General features: G+C 41.3%; 1 protein-coding gene across 1 annotated transcript in view; it reads left to right on the forward strand.

Annotated features, from left to right (window-relative positions):
• The window catches only part of ITPR1 (inositol 1,4,5-trisphosphate receptor type 1), a 1,533,308-nt gene that overhangs the window by 388,470 nt on the left and 1,127,339 nt on the right, over positions 1-17,499 (forward strand). The window contains exon 4 of the mRNA XM_078661662.1: positions 9,965-10,080. Coding sequence (XP_078517788.1) covers positions 9,965-10,080 — 116 coding nt within the window. The remainder of the gene's footprint in view (positions 1-9,964; positions 10,081-17,499) is intronic.

Below are 17,499 nucleotides of genomic sequence, written 5' to 3' on the forward strand. Positions count from 1 at the left end.
TGGGAAGGGTCCTTCTCCAAAACTGCAACCGAACTTTCCCGTTGACTTCTATGGACTATGCAGCTCTGTTTCCACTCTGCACACAGTCTCCATGGGGTTCCCGGGTATATACCTTGGGTGGTTTCTAGTGTCCCTAGCTCCTCTGAGTCTCCTGGTCCAAGTCCTTACTTCGCTCGAAGTTCACATTCCACTTTCTTAATATCTGGTTTGGTCTCCTCCTGAAGACCACTGTATATTGTGCTTACTTACCTGTATACAATTGAAGTATTGTGTGTACCTGTGTTGATATCTCTGGGTAGATGATATACCAATGTGTAGTGAGTGTTGTATAATAAATAGCCATATTTCTATAAATACAGTTTCTTTTTCATTTAATCTACACTATCTGATTACATCAGGTAAAACAAGTTGCTTAACTTCTCCTTCTGGACTAAGCCTGAAAGCTTCTGTTCACAGCTGCCACTTACAGAGCTTTTCAAGGTTATCTGAGATGACTAAAACCACCATAACGGTTGTCTGGATTAGTGCAAGGTGCTTCACTTAAACGTACACCATATGCTAAGCCAGCCTCCTACAGCCCTCATGCTGTTAGACCCTCTGCATTCCACACTACAAGACGTTTTTTGTCTCCATTGTCAAATGTCAAAGTGCCTTGGCCTGATGGCATTATTCCCAATTTATTTAAGACAAAGATTGAGTTCTGGAGCCCTCCCTTAAACATCTTGAGCACCACATGCAATTCGGGTAAACTAGACTCCTAGTTTGAGACTTCAATTGTTCCCATATGCAAAAAAGCAACGGGGCTGAGCCCACTTGTTGCCGCCCGATATCCCTTAGGACTCACTAGTCAAAATCATTGTTAAAATCATACTAGATAGACTAGAGCATTGAGCTGATTCTCATTCAATCATATCCAACATTCAATATGGGTTCCGCAGGGGTATTAGTACTGTGGAACTGTGCGTGTGATTGGAATTGCTTATTGGAAAATACACTGTAGCACAAGAACAATGAGTGTGAAAATGTAGCGGGTTCTAAGCCCTCTGAAAGCTAACTATACCTCCACAACAGAGAGCACATGTGCGGCCTAGTAGATGAGAACCAAAAAAATGATCTTTATTCCCTGTCTTATACATTCTTCCAGTTCAATTCAAGTCGATGGAGAAATTATTAACCACTATTTTTTTCTTAATCTCCCTGTTCCCAAATGTTAACAAGTACGTAGCTCTAGTCTCCAGGGTAACCCTGCCACACCAGAAGCCTCATTGACAAGTTGGTGTACATAGGCAGAAATGAAAATTCCTTAGAACTTCTCTAATCAGTAACTCACATTGCTTTTCTTTATACATAATGTCCAAAAGAAGTAACCTAGAAACATATGATGCAACTTGTCGGCACTGGAAATGTAACTTGCATTTCTGATTTGACAGACATGACTGAACAAAAACAAAAAAAAACACTGCGTCAAAAACTGCTTGCCATGCTTTAATAGAGAATATTACACTTGTTTGCATCATTGCAACATTCTATTAGTGATGGTTTGGCACCACCTCGTACAAAAAGCTGCTCAGTATGAGCTACTGAGTTCTGAATTCATGTTCTCAGACCTCCTTGCAACAAGACCTTTATCACATTGGGAGCAGCAAGAAAAATGTAGAATGCCCCATGATCTGCACAAGGGTGGTAACTACAAAACTCAAATAGACACGACCAGTAACAGCCCCAGAAAACTGCAAGTTTAGCCATATCCCCACACCCCCAAATACTGATCTGCCCACCAGTCCTGCCCAAGGAAAGTGTCTGGAATTTAATACTTTGCTTTAAATGAAGCCTCAAGGTTTGTCCTGGGAGCTTCTCCACCTAAAAATACTGCTAATTTGCTAGATCAGGCTTCTCCGATGAGTAGCTCGTGAGCTACTGGTAGTTCTCCAGCTACATGTAAGTAGCTCTCCAGTGTGCAACCCTTTGCTAGATTGAATTAATATGTGCATGCCAAAACTGTGCATTCAAGATGAAAATGAATTTACAAAATATATTTAAAGTTGACCTTTGAGTGATAAATCGTTTGGGGAGACTTCTTAATATTTTCACCCCCAGACACTGCAGCAGTTGCTGACATGTATTACCTACACAGAGGCATTCCACATTGACAAAGCTTTTTTGCATTACATATGGCAATCCTGCCTCATACACTGATGTGATCACTGCCGGTAATTTTGGTGGCAGCAATGTAATCTTGTCTGAAGTGTTCCCGACTAGAATACTAATATTAGTAGCTCCCACTTTAATTGAACAGAAATAGTTCCTATTAAAAAGATTGGAGACCCCTGTGCTAGATAAACCACAAACCTGCAGGATCTAAACACATGGTTATTGGCAACCATGTGAGAAAGTATATGGGAGGCTTGATACTGGCTGCCTTCTTAATGGATGTTTACTGGTATGCACCCATGCTTTCTCAAGGTTGTAAAGTTTTTTTTTTTTTAATTCAGCTGCAAATCTTGCACATTTCAAGGTTCTCTAGAAGTGATCTTTCTTGCCTCCTTTAACTTGGGTATTGTAGTGGCTGAATGTATTCATTGCATGGCGTTCCAGATGTACATAGATGACAATTTAGATACACATCTGTTTTTACAAACAGTGTGAAGTAGCAGGCCAAAATTCTGGCGAGCTCTGACTATTCTTTTGGATGGAAGATGTGTGATCTGCTGAAATAATTCAGTATTATTCGTGTGGGTGGAGGGATGATCTCAGTCTTCTTTTCAACTTGCTTTCAGACCTGAGCTCCCATCCCACCTCACCAAGTTAGAGAGCTGGGATCATTCCTGGTGCCAGGATGCTTGTTTCCAGTCCAGGTTAGACCTGGCTTGGTAGTTCATGCTGGACTGTTCCCATGAGGCACAAAGTCAAGACCGATTGTATATAGCTGGGTCTTAACTGGGGTGGCGAAGTGAGCTAAAGAATGATGATGGTTTCAACCCAGATCTATGACTGGGGTGAGTATCTGAAAAGTTTCAGTGTTGCGTCTATTATCTTGTGTTAGCAAAATTCTTGACTGACCTAATCTTTTTCACATATCAACACTTTTTTTACTTCTGTCCTCTTGGAAATCCTATGGCTCTTCCAAAGGAACTTCTTTATCGCACCAACATAGGCAGTGCCCATGCCCAAACCAATTTACTGTAACAGTCTGCGTGTCCTACCATACAATTCAACATCAGAGTGCCAAATCAGTAAGCCAGAATGTCTTGCTAAACTGAAGGGACTGGACTATATTAAGCCACCCCACCTACCTCTCCTTTGAATATTGGTTTGATTACGTTCACTGCAACAGGCTTTGTGTAATGCATTAATGTTCTGAAGTTCGTGGTTACCCTAAAAAAAAATGCAGCAACCAGGAATGTGCTATTTCTAGGCTCATCTGATCACACAATTTTCCTTGAAGGGACTGAAATACTGTGAAAAATGCTTGTTGGTAAACATCCAAAATGTAGGACTAGCTTAACCCTAGACGCTGAATGGAAACAGTCACCGTCAGTTCAGGAAAATCCTCCATGCCAAATTTTTAAAACGTGGTTTTAGTTAAGCCAAGGTCGTAATGAGAACTGTCAAATGTCCGCTTTTCTTTCTGGATTCTAGTGTTTTCAGGACTATATTTGCCGTTTGTCATAGCTTTCAATTCTTTAAGTGGGCCTGCTGTCGTTTGGCATTTTCAAAAAATCACTCGTAAAGAAAGGTGGTGGGTGAATTACTTTGTCATCAGTACTACAATTTTTTAAGTCTAGTTTGAGAGCATCTGTCGTTAACTTATGATCAAAAGTAAAGCTTTAAGAATCTCAGCGGCGCTTAAGCTCCGCCCGAATGTTGACTTTTCTGTCAGTAGCACAAACTTTTATTGGGCAGCAGTTGCACTTCAGCTTAAAGTGATTGTATTGCACTTCTTAACCTTGTGGGGTAGCGTATGTTCTGTACAGCAGAACAGCGTTGGTTATAGCGAAGTCAATGATCTGCATCTGTTTAGGATGCAAATGTAAGACCAAGACAGTAGGCCTGACTAATTTGTTGTGAAAAGCATATGTAAGAGCCAGAAGAACTTGAAGGGTGAATTGTCATTACACGAAGTTAAATTGTAGACCTGTATTTTGCAACATGTAATCTCAGAAAACTATATAGGCAAGTTGTTTTGATTTAGTTATCCTCTCTGACCAACCCTCTGCATTGAAGATTTGCATTTCGTAAATCCTTGTTATGCCATTTTAGGAAGGGCTGTATATATTGTATGGCATTTGTAATTTTGCACATATTTGCAATTTTAAGACTATACCGAGAGATGTCTTGTGGGAAAGCTTCTGCGGAATTAACTTGGCCGAGTTTGATAACAAACCAGCGATGAAAGCTATACACCTGATTGGTGCCAGAGGTCAAATCTGTTATGAAAAGTTAGGACAAAAGCCCTAGGCCTAACAAATTTATTGTGAAAATGTTAAAGCCAATAGTTATTTACAGATTAATTTTTATAATTGTGTTAAAGCCTGTTTACTGTCAATGGGACACGTGAGGACAAAGGTCACCTTTTGCTCAGACTTGAGCACCATTTCCAGTTCACCAAAAGATTGAAGAGCATGAATAGATAGCCGAGGCTACTTCACAGCAAATGGAAGTTTAATTGCCTTACTCTCAGATGCTTGGTCTACTCTTATTATGTGAATGGTCTACTCATCTTATATGAATGCTATGTTCTATATCTGAGTGGCCAGTCCTGTTCTCTGCCTGTGTTTACTAGAAGTGTAACTCCTGAAATGGACCCTGTTTAATGACAATGCAGGTAGGAGTTCCTATAAAACTCATATGCTTGTCCACTCACATCACGTTCATGAAATTGATCTCATCTTTGAGATTTGAGACAGTCAATGGACCTAGCTGCATCTGAGAACAAAGATTCAAGGATGTATATATGTCAGTCGGTGAAAGTGTCGTTCATACCTCCCCATTCATCCCCACCTTCCCAAGACTGTTAAAATGCAACAATGTGAGGCAAGGTGTGCATTTCACTAGCCTGATAGATTCTTTGTTGAATCTGAGCTGTTGTCCCACTTTCCCATGGAAATGTGGTTGGGGACTTTAATCTCAATGCAGGTTGGTGTGAGCCACCCCTCTATTGCTGAATTTTCATCAACTGTTGAAAGTAGGCTAGTGATCAGTTTTCGACTTCAGGGCTTCTTAGGGTGCTGAGAGGATTTCTAATGTAATCGCTTGGGATAGTGTCCGTAACACCTAGCAGACATTTATCTGGGGCCCGTGTATTGGCGATATTTACCCATCATAATTGCCACCTGGGATAGTTAATGCTTTATAAACACGTTTGTCAGTTTGATCATGTGTTCAGCTTATTTCAAGTCCACAAGCCCTGCCCACGATGGAAATGAAAAATGTTGGGCGGTAGAATCCGCAAGGCACTGTAACCCATGGAACCAAGTAATGTTAAACTTATCATGCAAGTTGCTTTTTTCCTTGGTCACTGCTGTGCTTAATGCTCTCTTCCTTAGGTCCTCACTCAGTCTTAAACAAGAATTAGATGGTTATGCAAACACAATCTTTTGTCGTGCCAAAAGTCATTTTAGATTTCTGTATAAGCCAGGGATGTCCCATCCAGAGCAGGGCTTCCCATTCGTTTTCGAACTGCAAACCTTGGCAACCAATCTAGTTTTAGGGAACTTGAGGTGGGAGACTTTTTAATGTAAGTACAGCATTGCTTTGGTAGCACATAGTTACAGGCAGCACTTTTCCCAGTGAAATTGCCACTAAATTTGTGCAGACAGTTTTACTGACAACTATAATGCACACAAATCTGTAGAAATAGTTTCAGTGGGTATCATTTGTGCATCACCAAATAAATAATAATAGCGTCTAAATTCGTTTTGATGCTATTAAAATCACACTTCAGAATTGCAAAAAAAATGCTTTTTTGCTTTCCTAACTGCTGAATGTGTACACTTCACTTTTTACAGGTATTTATATATTGTTGTTACCAAGGACCTCTTGTAGCCTTTCCTTTCTCTACCACAGCAAGATTGTCACATAATTACCTTATCTGACTGCAAAGTGAGGAGTTTGTAAACACCAACCCCAATGTTAAAAACATAAGCAGCAATTTGTTAGACATAGCCTGACATTTGATCTGTCTCTGAAGCGCAGGTAATGACAAGATAAAGACCGAATTTAAAGGCTTCTTTATTGCTTAGACCTTTGGCATCCACATAGCTGCTATAGTTTCAGATTGCGTATGTGACATTTTCATAATTTCAGTGTAATTATGAGTGACATTCAACGACTGAGTGACACGAGCAATATGAAGCGATGAAGGCAAGAAAAACATAAATCTGAAATTACCCCCTTGGTGCTACATGAAGCTTAGAAGTAAGGTCCTATTTTTGCTCAAATGTATTTGCAACGAGGTAGTGCTGACATGTCTCAAGCAGCCTGTGCCTTGCTGAGAGGCAGCAAAAAGCCTGTGTACATGTCCTCTGTACAGTATGCTCAAGTCCTGGTTTCAATTAGTGTGGGCAGAGGTGGGACTAAGGCCACCATGTTATTTATAAATGCCTGCTTACTGCTGGTGCACACCACAAAAACAGACGTCTGTCCAGGGCCTCTGTCCAGGCTGAGAGGCAGCAGCCACGCTATAAGTTCATTACTAGAGTCACTGACTGCTTGAGCGCAGCACCACTCCACCGCAGCACCACTCCAGCGCAGCCTGAGAAGAGCAGTGATCTACAGGCTCAGGCTGATGTTATACAACTGCATCTTTTCAAGTAGTCTGTCGCATTACCGTTACCGACCTGCGAGTAACTGAGCTGTCGGCCAGGATGACAAGTCTCCAGCAGCCCTGTCCAGTGGCAGGGCATCATGAGGCACAGGCAGTGGCGGGCTGCTGAACTACTTGGAAACCTAACTGCCGCCCACTAGTGACTCAGGCCCTCACTCTGCAGATGAATGGACAATGTTTGTCACATGACCTGAATGCCGCTGCAGTCTGTGCGCAGCTGAGCTCAGCCTGGCCGGTGCGACTGGACCCAGGCATGAGGTTTCATGAAAACTTTAAGTATAAATTCAACACCAGGAGAGCAGTGCACTGCAGTGTCGTCGCACTCTGTGGCTGCCAGAGCAGCGCGAGGTCCGTCATACTATGCTCAGAGTGCAATAGCGATGCTTCCGTTTACCACTTGTCAGCAACTTCAGAAGGCACCACACTAAAATGCGTTAGTCTAACGCCTGATGCGTAGTACTTGGCAGAACTGAACCCACCAAAAATTGGCTCAAGTCAGAACCCACTAGCGGATTGCGAACCACAGTTTGGGAAACACTGTTCTAGACTCCTTTCGTCTAAATAGGAGGCTGGAAATATTCTTCGACTTGGTTTTTTGCAAGCCCCATTGGCTTTCTTTGAAGCTTCTAAAGGATATCTGCTCGCTACTGGCTTAGCGTTATAGTTTAATTAACAAGACAGTAAGCATCTAAAGCATCTTAATCATCAGTTTCTCGCATACAGAAATGTTATTTGTGAAATGCTTTACCAATTCTGTAGTAGAATGGGTGCTCAAAGCCACAGAATTCTGCACAACCAGATTATCCGCATAACGACGTTTTGTCGAAGTTTATTATACAGTTAAAACTGTTAAAAGGTAGAAATAAGATTAAAAAAAATAATAAAGCGCCAAAATCGTACCAGTGAGCCACAGCACCAGCTTAACTATATTACAAACAGTAGAAATAAGTTATTGACTGCGGGCAGTAACCAAATTGTATGCGTTTCTCAGTGTCCAATAAAAGTGACAGCGCGAACACTAACTGTTTATAATGAAAGAAACGAGAACCACTGTTGATCTAATATTTTGTTGGTTCAGACTGTCTCCATGCACGTAATGCATTTAATTACAGCACACTGTCCCCACCTTAATTAAAGCGGTGGCTTGACGACCGCTGCCTATCTTGAATCGGTTGAATGAATTATGAAACCACATTTTGCATTCGATATAAAAAATTGACTAGTGCATAGTACGTATAAAGGTTTCCAAAAGTCTGTTTTTCTCGTAAATGAACGTTCAACTGGTTTCAGAACATTCCATTACAAGCCCCACACCTTTAGGCTCACTTCTTTCTCTTTGACGCACTCAGAAACCGACTCAAGATGTCTTTTTTAAATGTGCACTATTTTGAGTGGATCAGTCCGGACTTTATTTATTTTACTGAAGGCAAATGTGCCTTCCTTTAAAGGAGGCTTCTCTTAATGCTTTGTTTACCGTGGATTTAAATGCAGTGGACGACGAGTGTTACAAAGCTGAGGTATTCACTGGGGCTCTGGGAAAGAGTTTGGTTGTCTTAACCAGGGACTCTTCCTGTGGCTGTTATTATTGACCAGTCTATCTCAGAGCAAAATCTACGCATTCTTTAACTTATGGCACATCTTAACGAATGTACCTTCCATTGCACACAATTGCTTTTATTAACTCGTCCTTCATTCAAATCTATGCGTACAAGGTCGACTGCAAGTCCAAATTGAAATCTGTGTTGCATTGTGTGAAATTTGTGAATCTTTGCCATAAGCCAGTGATGACCTTATTTTAGCAACAGCCTGTGAGTCAGGCGTGCTCATCTCATTTCCCTGGGTATTCAAGTAAAAACTTAGCGAGTTCGTTATTGATTTAAATGATGAGGTGCTGATGGCATCTGCCTCTTTCCTCAGACCAACTACCTAGATTTTTGTAATGCTAGTCTATCAACTTTGTATATAAGCCAGAAGCCCAGTTTTATTTCCTCCCAGTGATTACTACGTTGGTTTTGTTTCGATTTAGCCATGTGATGCGTTTTGTAAAATCTGTTTGTCCTTGGAAGACAGCAGCATTTTTGCCTTGGCTCGTTTTCACCTGTCAAACAATATGTTCATAAAATTTCCTTTTTGACTCCTTGTACGAGTTGAGGCTTATTGGATATATGATGTGATTTGGCAGATACCTTAGCTAAGCTACTAAAGGCACTTACATTTGTGCGACCTGCCATAGTATTGACTACAGTTAATTGTCTGAGGTAGTGGTAGGTTTTCATGTGTTGATACTGGCAGAAGTTCAAAAAGTCACATGGAAGGTTTCCGTTTATTGAATGGAATTATGGCTCGAGTGCCTTCTTTGATTCGTCAGCATTTTATAGAATACCTTTTGGCATTTTGTGTTCTGTTGAGAAGTTTAGCAAAAGGCGATCTGTTTCAAACCCCATGGAGTTTTTTTCTTACAACTTGCTGGGTGTGACTTATGGAGATGTTTGGCTCACCGGGATTCTGTCATCCCGCTCCCCAGAGAAAATATCAGCCTTCTGGGCCGCTCTTCAGCTTAAAGTTGGGGTTAAGTGCCTAGCCAAAGACTACGTTTTGCTTAAATGGTGCAACTGCCTCAAGGGTTGTTGACCCATTCCACCTCCACCTCTTTAGGGTAACGTGCACCTTGTGTGTCTGTTCTGTGCTAAAGTAGCTTGCTAATCTGAGATTCGAAGAGACGAGTTGGAGGATAATTCCATCAGGCTACAACAACTGATATTTCATTAGGACCTTGAGTAGCAGTAGAGGGCAATGGGGAAAGTTCAACACATTGCTAGGAGCTTGGAGTGGTCTCTGTAGTGGTGCTATGAGCTTGGTGTATGTTTGTGATAACCGTCTGCTGCACATGTACTAGTTAAACCGTCTCCTGCTTTGGATCCATTGCCATACTTACCCATACTCTTTGGTGAATTGGGTGTTGTAGGTCAGTTCTCCTCTGATTAATGTTATTTTAACTTGGCGAGTTGTGCAAGAGGTTTCCACAGGCTTTAATTCACTTACAGAATTAATTCTGAAGTTTGTTTTCTTGTAAGCAATAGATCTGTAATGCAAAAGAAAACTGAATTTAATACACACTTGTATCCCCTTCTTTCCTAGATTGCCTATTTAAGTTATGTCCCATGAACCGGTACTCAGCACAGAAACAGTTTTGGAAAGCAGCGAAGCCTGGAGCTAATAGTACTACTGATGCGGTTCTGCTAAATAAACTTCACGTAAGTGACTCTTGTATGTTTGATCTGATTAGACATTTACACTATGACCTGTTTACATGTGTAGCAAGAAGTGAGACGGCAGGCTGAATTAATACTCCACTTCTATAGAATATATACTCATTGCTTTAAACTGCTTTTACATTGATTTAGGGGTTTCATTTCGAACTCTTCCGTTTATTAAGTGTTATGCTGTTCTAGGTCATCACTAGGAAATAGCCATTAAAGTTTTAATGTCTGCTGTAGCCCCTCAAATGTACTTGATGTAGCTGATGCGGCTTTTATTTTATCCAACCCTTGCAGGCCTCAAAAAAATCATTAAAATATTACTGGACCTACAGATCTAGGGACTTGACCCAATTATAATGCCCTTGACCCATAAACTGGTTTAAAATTATGTGATCGGGGGCACATATTTAAATTCACTGAGCCGCATTTGTCACATATGAGAGGGCCTTCAAATATGCAATTTCAGCATGTCTGCTGTTTAAAAAATGTTTTTGTTTGATTTAATAAATTGAACTTTTTCTCCATATATAATACACGTCTAGCCACATATATAGGATACACATGACCACTGACTTGCATCTTAGTTCATTAACCGCTTTGATGATCAGGGAAGGATTTTCTCAAATCATGTTTAAAAACCATCACTTTTAATTACATGCATGCAATGGTAGCACACCATATAGTGTACAATGTTTGGAAATGGTTACTGCAAATATTTGCCATTTGCACATCACCAAGTAAAGTGTTCTTGTTTTGGTATTTAAACCTTTGTCTGCATCACACTTCTAAATTACAAAATGTTGTTTTTTTAAATTCCCGATATATTTTGTATTTGCACTATTCATTTACAAGCTGTTTAACTGTGTTTGATAAAAACTGACATCTTTCAGCCTTTTATTTCATAATGATTGTCAGACAACTCACTTGACAAAAACAACCAACTGGAATAAGCAAAAGAAAAGTAAACACCTTTTCCAGGCTAGTACAACTATTAGTAAAATGGCAAACTGACATTTGACCTCTGGACCTTGAACATACTGTGAATGTGTCAAGATAAAAACACGATTTAACCGCATTCGCGCTAGCGGTTTTCCCGCTGTGCGCGGCACTTTAAAAAAATAAAACCCGCGTTACATGACGAGCTCAGAGCGTACGAGAGGCGTAATTCATGACGAGCTCAGCTCGTCATGAGCGTCGAAGGGGTTAAAGGTGTCTTTATTGCTTATTCACTTTCTGAATGTACAGAACACCTGTTCCTTCCAGGTTATGTTTACTTGCTAGAACAGACAAGTAGGTGCTAAAAATAGCTCCACCTGAAAGTATGACTCGCCAGAGCGAGCAGATTTTTGGAGACCTGCCTTGTTACTTTTCATGTTAACTGTTGCAGGAGCTGCACTATTTAATGGTTTGCAGATTGCAGTTATTTCATACTGTGGGGTCAGCATGGGGACTCATTCAAAGATGGACTCGGTGTGCCGTCTTCAAGTTGATGGCACCATGTTGGTGTTAAATAAACATTGATAAGACCCCTCAGTTTAGAGGTAATGGTGCCCACTGCTAAAATGGTAAAAAATAGTGTCAAAATACGACCGTAAGAAATGATCAAACTATCTGGAAGAATATAACTGCTTAGAAAATGAAAAAGCGGTCTTAGGTCTTCGCATGACACGGATTCTAACCTTGGAGGAGCTTCAGATGGTTGACAGAGGTCAAACAGTGGTCCTGAGTTGTCAGCCATGTTTGACACGGTCAACCATCAAATAGTTATCCAGATTAACAGATATAGGTGTGGATGGGACACTACTAAGTGGATCGAATCCTTCCTCTCAAATAAAACCCAAGCGATCTCACTCCTTTCCCCCCCCCCCCCCTCCTTATTCTTAATTTTTATGAAAGTCAAACACTAACTCAGGGCTCAACACTTACCCATATCCGTTCTAATATCTATCTGTGCCCATTGTCGACACGTATTCAATCCTACGGCTTCAGCTTTGTAAACTATGCTGATGAGTTGCTCCATTTGTTAGACAACGATAGGCACATTATACTAGAGGTATTCCACAACTGCCTGAGATGTTAAATTGGTTGGACGACAACTCATTACAATTCAGTGGAGAGAAATTAATTTCTATGTTGCTCATCCTCCAAAGCTCTTATATACACCTAACAAATTTCTGGCCTTGGACACGCACAGGCATTCCAAGCTATCAGTCAATACGTAATCCAGGAGCATATATTGATGACAAGGTCTCCATGAAGACACATGTCAATACAGCAGTCACATGTTTTGGAGTACTTTGGAGCCTAAGGAACATTGTGCCAGTGCTGCCTCAGCAAGCAAGAAAGCTGGTGGTTTAAAGTACAGTCTTGGGCAGATTTGATTATGGAATGGCGCTGCTATTTGGAGCCCCAGATCAGCTAATAAAATGATTATACAGAGTGCAAGCTGCGGCAGGAAAACTTCCACTAGACCAAGCCAGACGTGCCTCTTCCTCAAGTACCCTTAAGGAGTTCAAATGGTTTCAATTTAAAGAGAGGATCTTATTTTAATTGTGTATTTTGTACAAGGCAAGGCTGTTACAAAGAAAATGTAAACCATGCATACCTTTGAGGAACCTATCCCCACCTCAGCCAACCCATTATGTATTCTTAAATTCTGTTAAGTGAGCTATGAAGGATGGGGCTACTCAGTCTGGGCAGCCCAATTGGGGTTTATCATAAAAGAAAGGGGCCTAGGGGCGCTTGTAGGTCCAGTATACGAGTCCCTTAAAAGTGTTAATTGTAAAAAATAATTATGCAGTTCCTTTAGACAAAGTCACAAAATGAGAATTTTTAATCAGTTTAGAGTCTAAAGGGGCTTTGTCTGAAATCTTTTATTCCAAGCTATAATGTGAAGTGGGGGTGTAGGGAGAAGATGTGGTTTAGCGGCTAGTGCGGTCAACCTCAAATCTGGGGAGCCAGGTTAGAGTCTCTGCAATGACGCTAAATATCCTGTGAATCTGGGCAAATAGGGTAATCTCCCGTGCCTAACAAAAAAAATGAATGTGTCCTTGTGTAACGCAACTGATGCTCATGTACAGCGCTCTGATACCTTTGGATCAAGTGTGCGCTGTATAAAACTCCAAAAATTATGGGTGCCCATCAGGCATTGCAGTGCCGGCCTGACTAGGAGAAAGCCTGATGAAGCAAGACTCAATTGAGTGTGAGGCCCCCAGTTCCAAAAGGAGCAGACTCCCATCTCCCCCCTTTGGACTCTAAACCTACCAAACACACCTTCTCATTTTGGGACTTTGACTAAAGGAATTTCATACTTGTTAATTACAGCTCAGTTGTGGAACAAGCTGCCAGCCCCTCTAAGAGCCAATAGAAGCCTCACTCAATTCAGTAAAGATCTGAAAACGTGGCTTTTCCTGAGCCATTTTCGCGCCAGGAGAGGAGGATGAACTAAAGATGTACCTAAGAGATGGACTTAAGTCTTTCTGTTGCTTATTTGTTTTTTTGTAAGATTGGTAAAGCGCCAAGACACCTTAAAGGTGAAAGTTACGCTTAACAAATGTAAGTAATATGTGCCAGGGAAAGATCAGTAGGAGAGGTAGCACAGACCTGTGCAATGTATTACTGGAGGAACAAATACTGACGGCTGCACAGCACCTGATTCTGCAGTCAAGTCAAGACTATCATTTTGCTGATCTGGGGAAATGTGACTCAGCCAGGGGACTCCTGAGTTAGCTGATTTTTTTTGTTAATTAAAAAGTACAATTGATTTTCATAAGCTTGTGTAAGGCTGTGGCTAATAACCTTTCGTAACAAATAAGTTGTGCCAAAATTAAACATTTATAGTTGTCTCTGGCTGGAGTCTGGTTGAATTGAATAGTAAAAGATGTGATCTTGTAAAGCTTCCTCTTATGACCTTTTTCGGCTGCCAAATACTCTTGTTGGCCTTCATAGAGTAGTTAAACCTCGGGCACATTTTGAGGCATTACAAGCTTGTTTGGAGTTGGTTAGGGTTTCACTCTACTAAGGAGAAGGCCTAGAAAAGAAGCATTGTCTTTTTTGGGGGAGGGGAGTTAATGTTAGCTATTGTAAATATTATGGAAGAGTTGAGGAAAGTGGTACTGGCCTTCAAGGCAGAATGTTTAGATTAACTTGAATATCTGCGTTTGAGCAGAAGTGGCAAAGAACGATTCCCATGGTTTTGAATAAACATTTCACTAAGTTAAAAGGTCAATTGTATGACAACATCCGTTGGTATTTTAGCAAGCTGTTCAAGGAAGAATTAAGATTGGAAACCTTAAGGGCTTTTAGCCTTTAAGGTTCAAAGGCTTTCTCTGAAGTGCACAAGGAACCCTTTCAACCCAGTGCTGGCTTAAAGACTATTTGTGGGGGGTAATCAGCCTGGTGTGAGGACAGGACACAGGCTAATCAAGGGAGCTGGAAGGGTTTCGCCCTATAGTTCCTGCAGCTGACAGTTTGGGTTCTATTCTTCAGAAAGGATCCCAAAAGATCCAGTGCAGAGTCCATCAGCTCCGCCTGTCAGTCTTTGCTCATCTTATGAGCATGAAATAATAAGCATTTGCAATGCAACAGGTCTCACATTTGTTAGAGCTATTGGCATTGTACTTACACGATCTTCCTAATGTTTTTGTTTGTAGTGTAGTGAGTGTATGTAAAGAGAAGTAGCTGCAGCACTTTGAAGTGGACTAAGTATGTGGATTTACAACTAGTCTAAATTACTGGTGGTGCGAGGGTAGTAGGTAGCAGTAGTGTGCACTGTCTAGAGTATTTCAAATTAATAGTTGACATGATGAGAAGCATCTGCAGCAATACCAAGTGTAGCAAAGATGTGAATTTACAGTCGTACCAGAGAAGCCGCTGTAGGACTGCCTAGAGGTGTAAGAAGTAGAAATTTCTTTGGAGTACAGTAGTGGTAAGTGTAGTATGTCTTCTGAGTGTTAGTCATGAGTTGTGTGTAGTAACAGATGTTCTTTGTAAGCGCTATTGTGTTAGGATTTCCTACTTATGCGTGCTGCTCCCCCGCATCCACTCCCCCCTTCCCCCTTCCCCCTTAAATGTATTTTCAGGCTTCAGCAACATGTCACCTGCACTTTATTTCCAGGCTCTTGCGAGATGGACTCATATATGTACTATAGATATGAAACGCACAAAACACACTTTCCTATATTGTATTATTCAATGGATAAGCTGAATGTTGTACTTTATTTTAATTGAGGGCAAAACTGAGCATTGATAAAAAGCAACTGAGAACAATAAGGCAGATGTGACCCGTGGCGGTTTCCCCCTGCCTAGTATGCCATCTATTGTATGTATACAACGCTAATATCACTGGGGTTTGAGAGCACTGTATATAGATGGCTGAGAGAAAAAAAACAGCTAGAACTAGACCATGAGCCGATGTGAAACAATGCCTGGCGTTGTTAAAACTAGGCACCATAAAGACCTAAAAAGCCACACAACAAAAATGGAGCGCTGCGGTTTGGTGAAGTGAAAGTGCCAAGAAGATCTAAAAAGGCAGTTATAGGAGTCGCGTTATCAAGCGGAGAGACTACCGGAACTCTCTAACCGATGTGGCATTTCACTTTGCTACACAACGACTTCAAGCTCTTATAGCGATTTCTTGTCCTTCAGCATACTGGACTGGCAAATAACCAGGACTCTCGAGTTTTGATAGACACATTCTGGAAATTTTCTGATCCATATCGTCCCCCTTAGTAGAGATACATTGTGAACACACAATACGGCCACATTGTAACTCCATCCCGGTTGACAACTGAGTTTTTTCCACGGTTACCTTTTCACTACTCTTTTTACATTTTCCTCGAACGGCAATTGAGATTTGTGCTCCGGGACACTATTGTATTTTATTTTTTCGTGCTAATCAATCTTCTACTTAGTGTTCCATTCATCCATTGAGCCTTGAGAAAGTCTTGGTATGGACTGTGTAGCGACGAAACACGTGTTGGCTGTTTCTTCTAATGTTTATGAATAAATGGAATAATTATATACAAAAGGATTTTTGGCTTGATCATCCTGCCTCAAGGAGAACATTGTTGCTATGTGCAATGTTATGATTACTTTGGATATAAAATTGTTATGACTAATAGGTCACTTTTGACACTGCTTAATCGAACTCTTTCTGCATAAAAGAATAAACCGCCGGCTTAAGTGGAAGCGCCATGGAGATGGAAGAAGGCACATACCAGACAGAAAGCAAAAGCGACCAGCAACTAATGGGCAGATGCGGCCTCTGGCTGTTCCCCCTGGTTAGTATAGAGTGCATGCACACGTGGCACAGCACATCACGTGCACAGAAGTACACCCCTTTGTATATTGCTGCCTGTAAAACATTGCAGAAGCAACCGGTAACGACTGGGTAGATGTCGCCTCTGTCTGTTTCCCCATTTGTACTATGGAAGAAATTGTATTAATATATGCTATAGTGATAATCACTGCAGTTTTAGAGTGCTGTATATAGGGAAGGTGAGGGAAAACAGCCAGAACTGTACCATGAGTAGACTTGAAACAATGCCCAATGTAAAAGCGAAAGCGTTATAAAGATTTAAGAAGCTACACACCCAAAATGAAGTGCTGCAATTTGGTCAAGTAAAAGCGCCAAGAAGATCAAACAAGCAACTAAACATGAATAGTCAACCGCTGACACTGACTTTGTGATCCTTACCAACCAGACACACCCAGCGACAAGCAGAGGCCACCAGTCATAAATCGAAGTGATGCCACCTAGCCAATCAGTGTTATACTGCAGTGATTTGCTGCTTGTTGCATCTGTTTTTTTCCCACTGTAGAATAAACTGTTAAACTGAAACAAGCATGCAAGTGGTGCACGCGCGCCCGATAATGCAAAACAGATGTCGGCCGTGCGGGTAACACACCAATAGGCCATGGGCGGGGCAAATGCAGGACATGCGCCCGCATTTGCCCAAATGCGTGCTGTCTTATGTTAGAAAGACGCACGCTACGCCCAATAGCCTCCAACGATAACAAAACCACACGCACAAGCATGTGGTAAGCTTTCAGAAGCCCCTGCGCGAACAGTGCTGCGCACGGCAACACTAGTTGCGAGACCTAAAAAGAATAAGTAGACTCTGAATATAGTTTTGGGGGCAGCAGGGGAGGGGGGCGCAATTACGAAAACAAAAGTAAATCATGTCAGCCAAACACTCCTACAGAGGATTCTGTGGTGAACGTGGTAAGTCGGTTACACAGTGAGTTACTACAATACCATCCCTCTCCCACACAATCAGTGTGGGAGAGTTTATTGCCTGAGGGGACTGCATGAAAAATCTTAGGAGCCAATGTATCTTTAATTTGTTTCAGTTAGGGAAAATGAATACAATTTAAATTCCTTACAGATCAGTTAATTTGTAATGCTTAGTC

Source organism: Lissotriton helveticus, chromosome 9 (assembly GCF_964261635.1).
Source record: "Lissotriton helveticus chromosome 9, aLisHel1.1, whole genome shotgun sequence".
Taxonomy (NCBI): domain Eukaryota; kingdom Metazoa; phylum Chordata; class Amphibia; order Caudata; family Salamandridae; genus Lissotriton; species Lissotriton helveticus.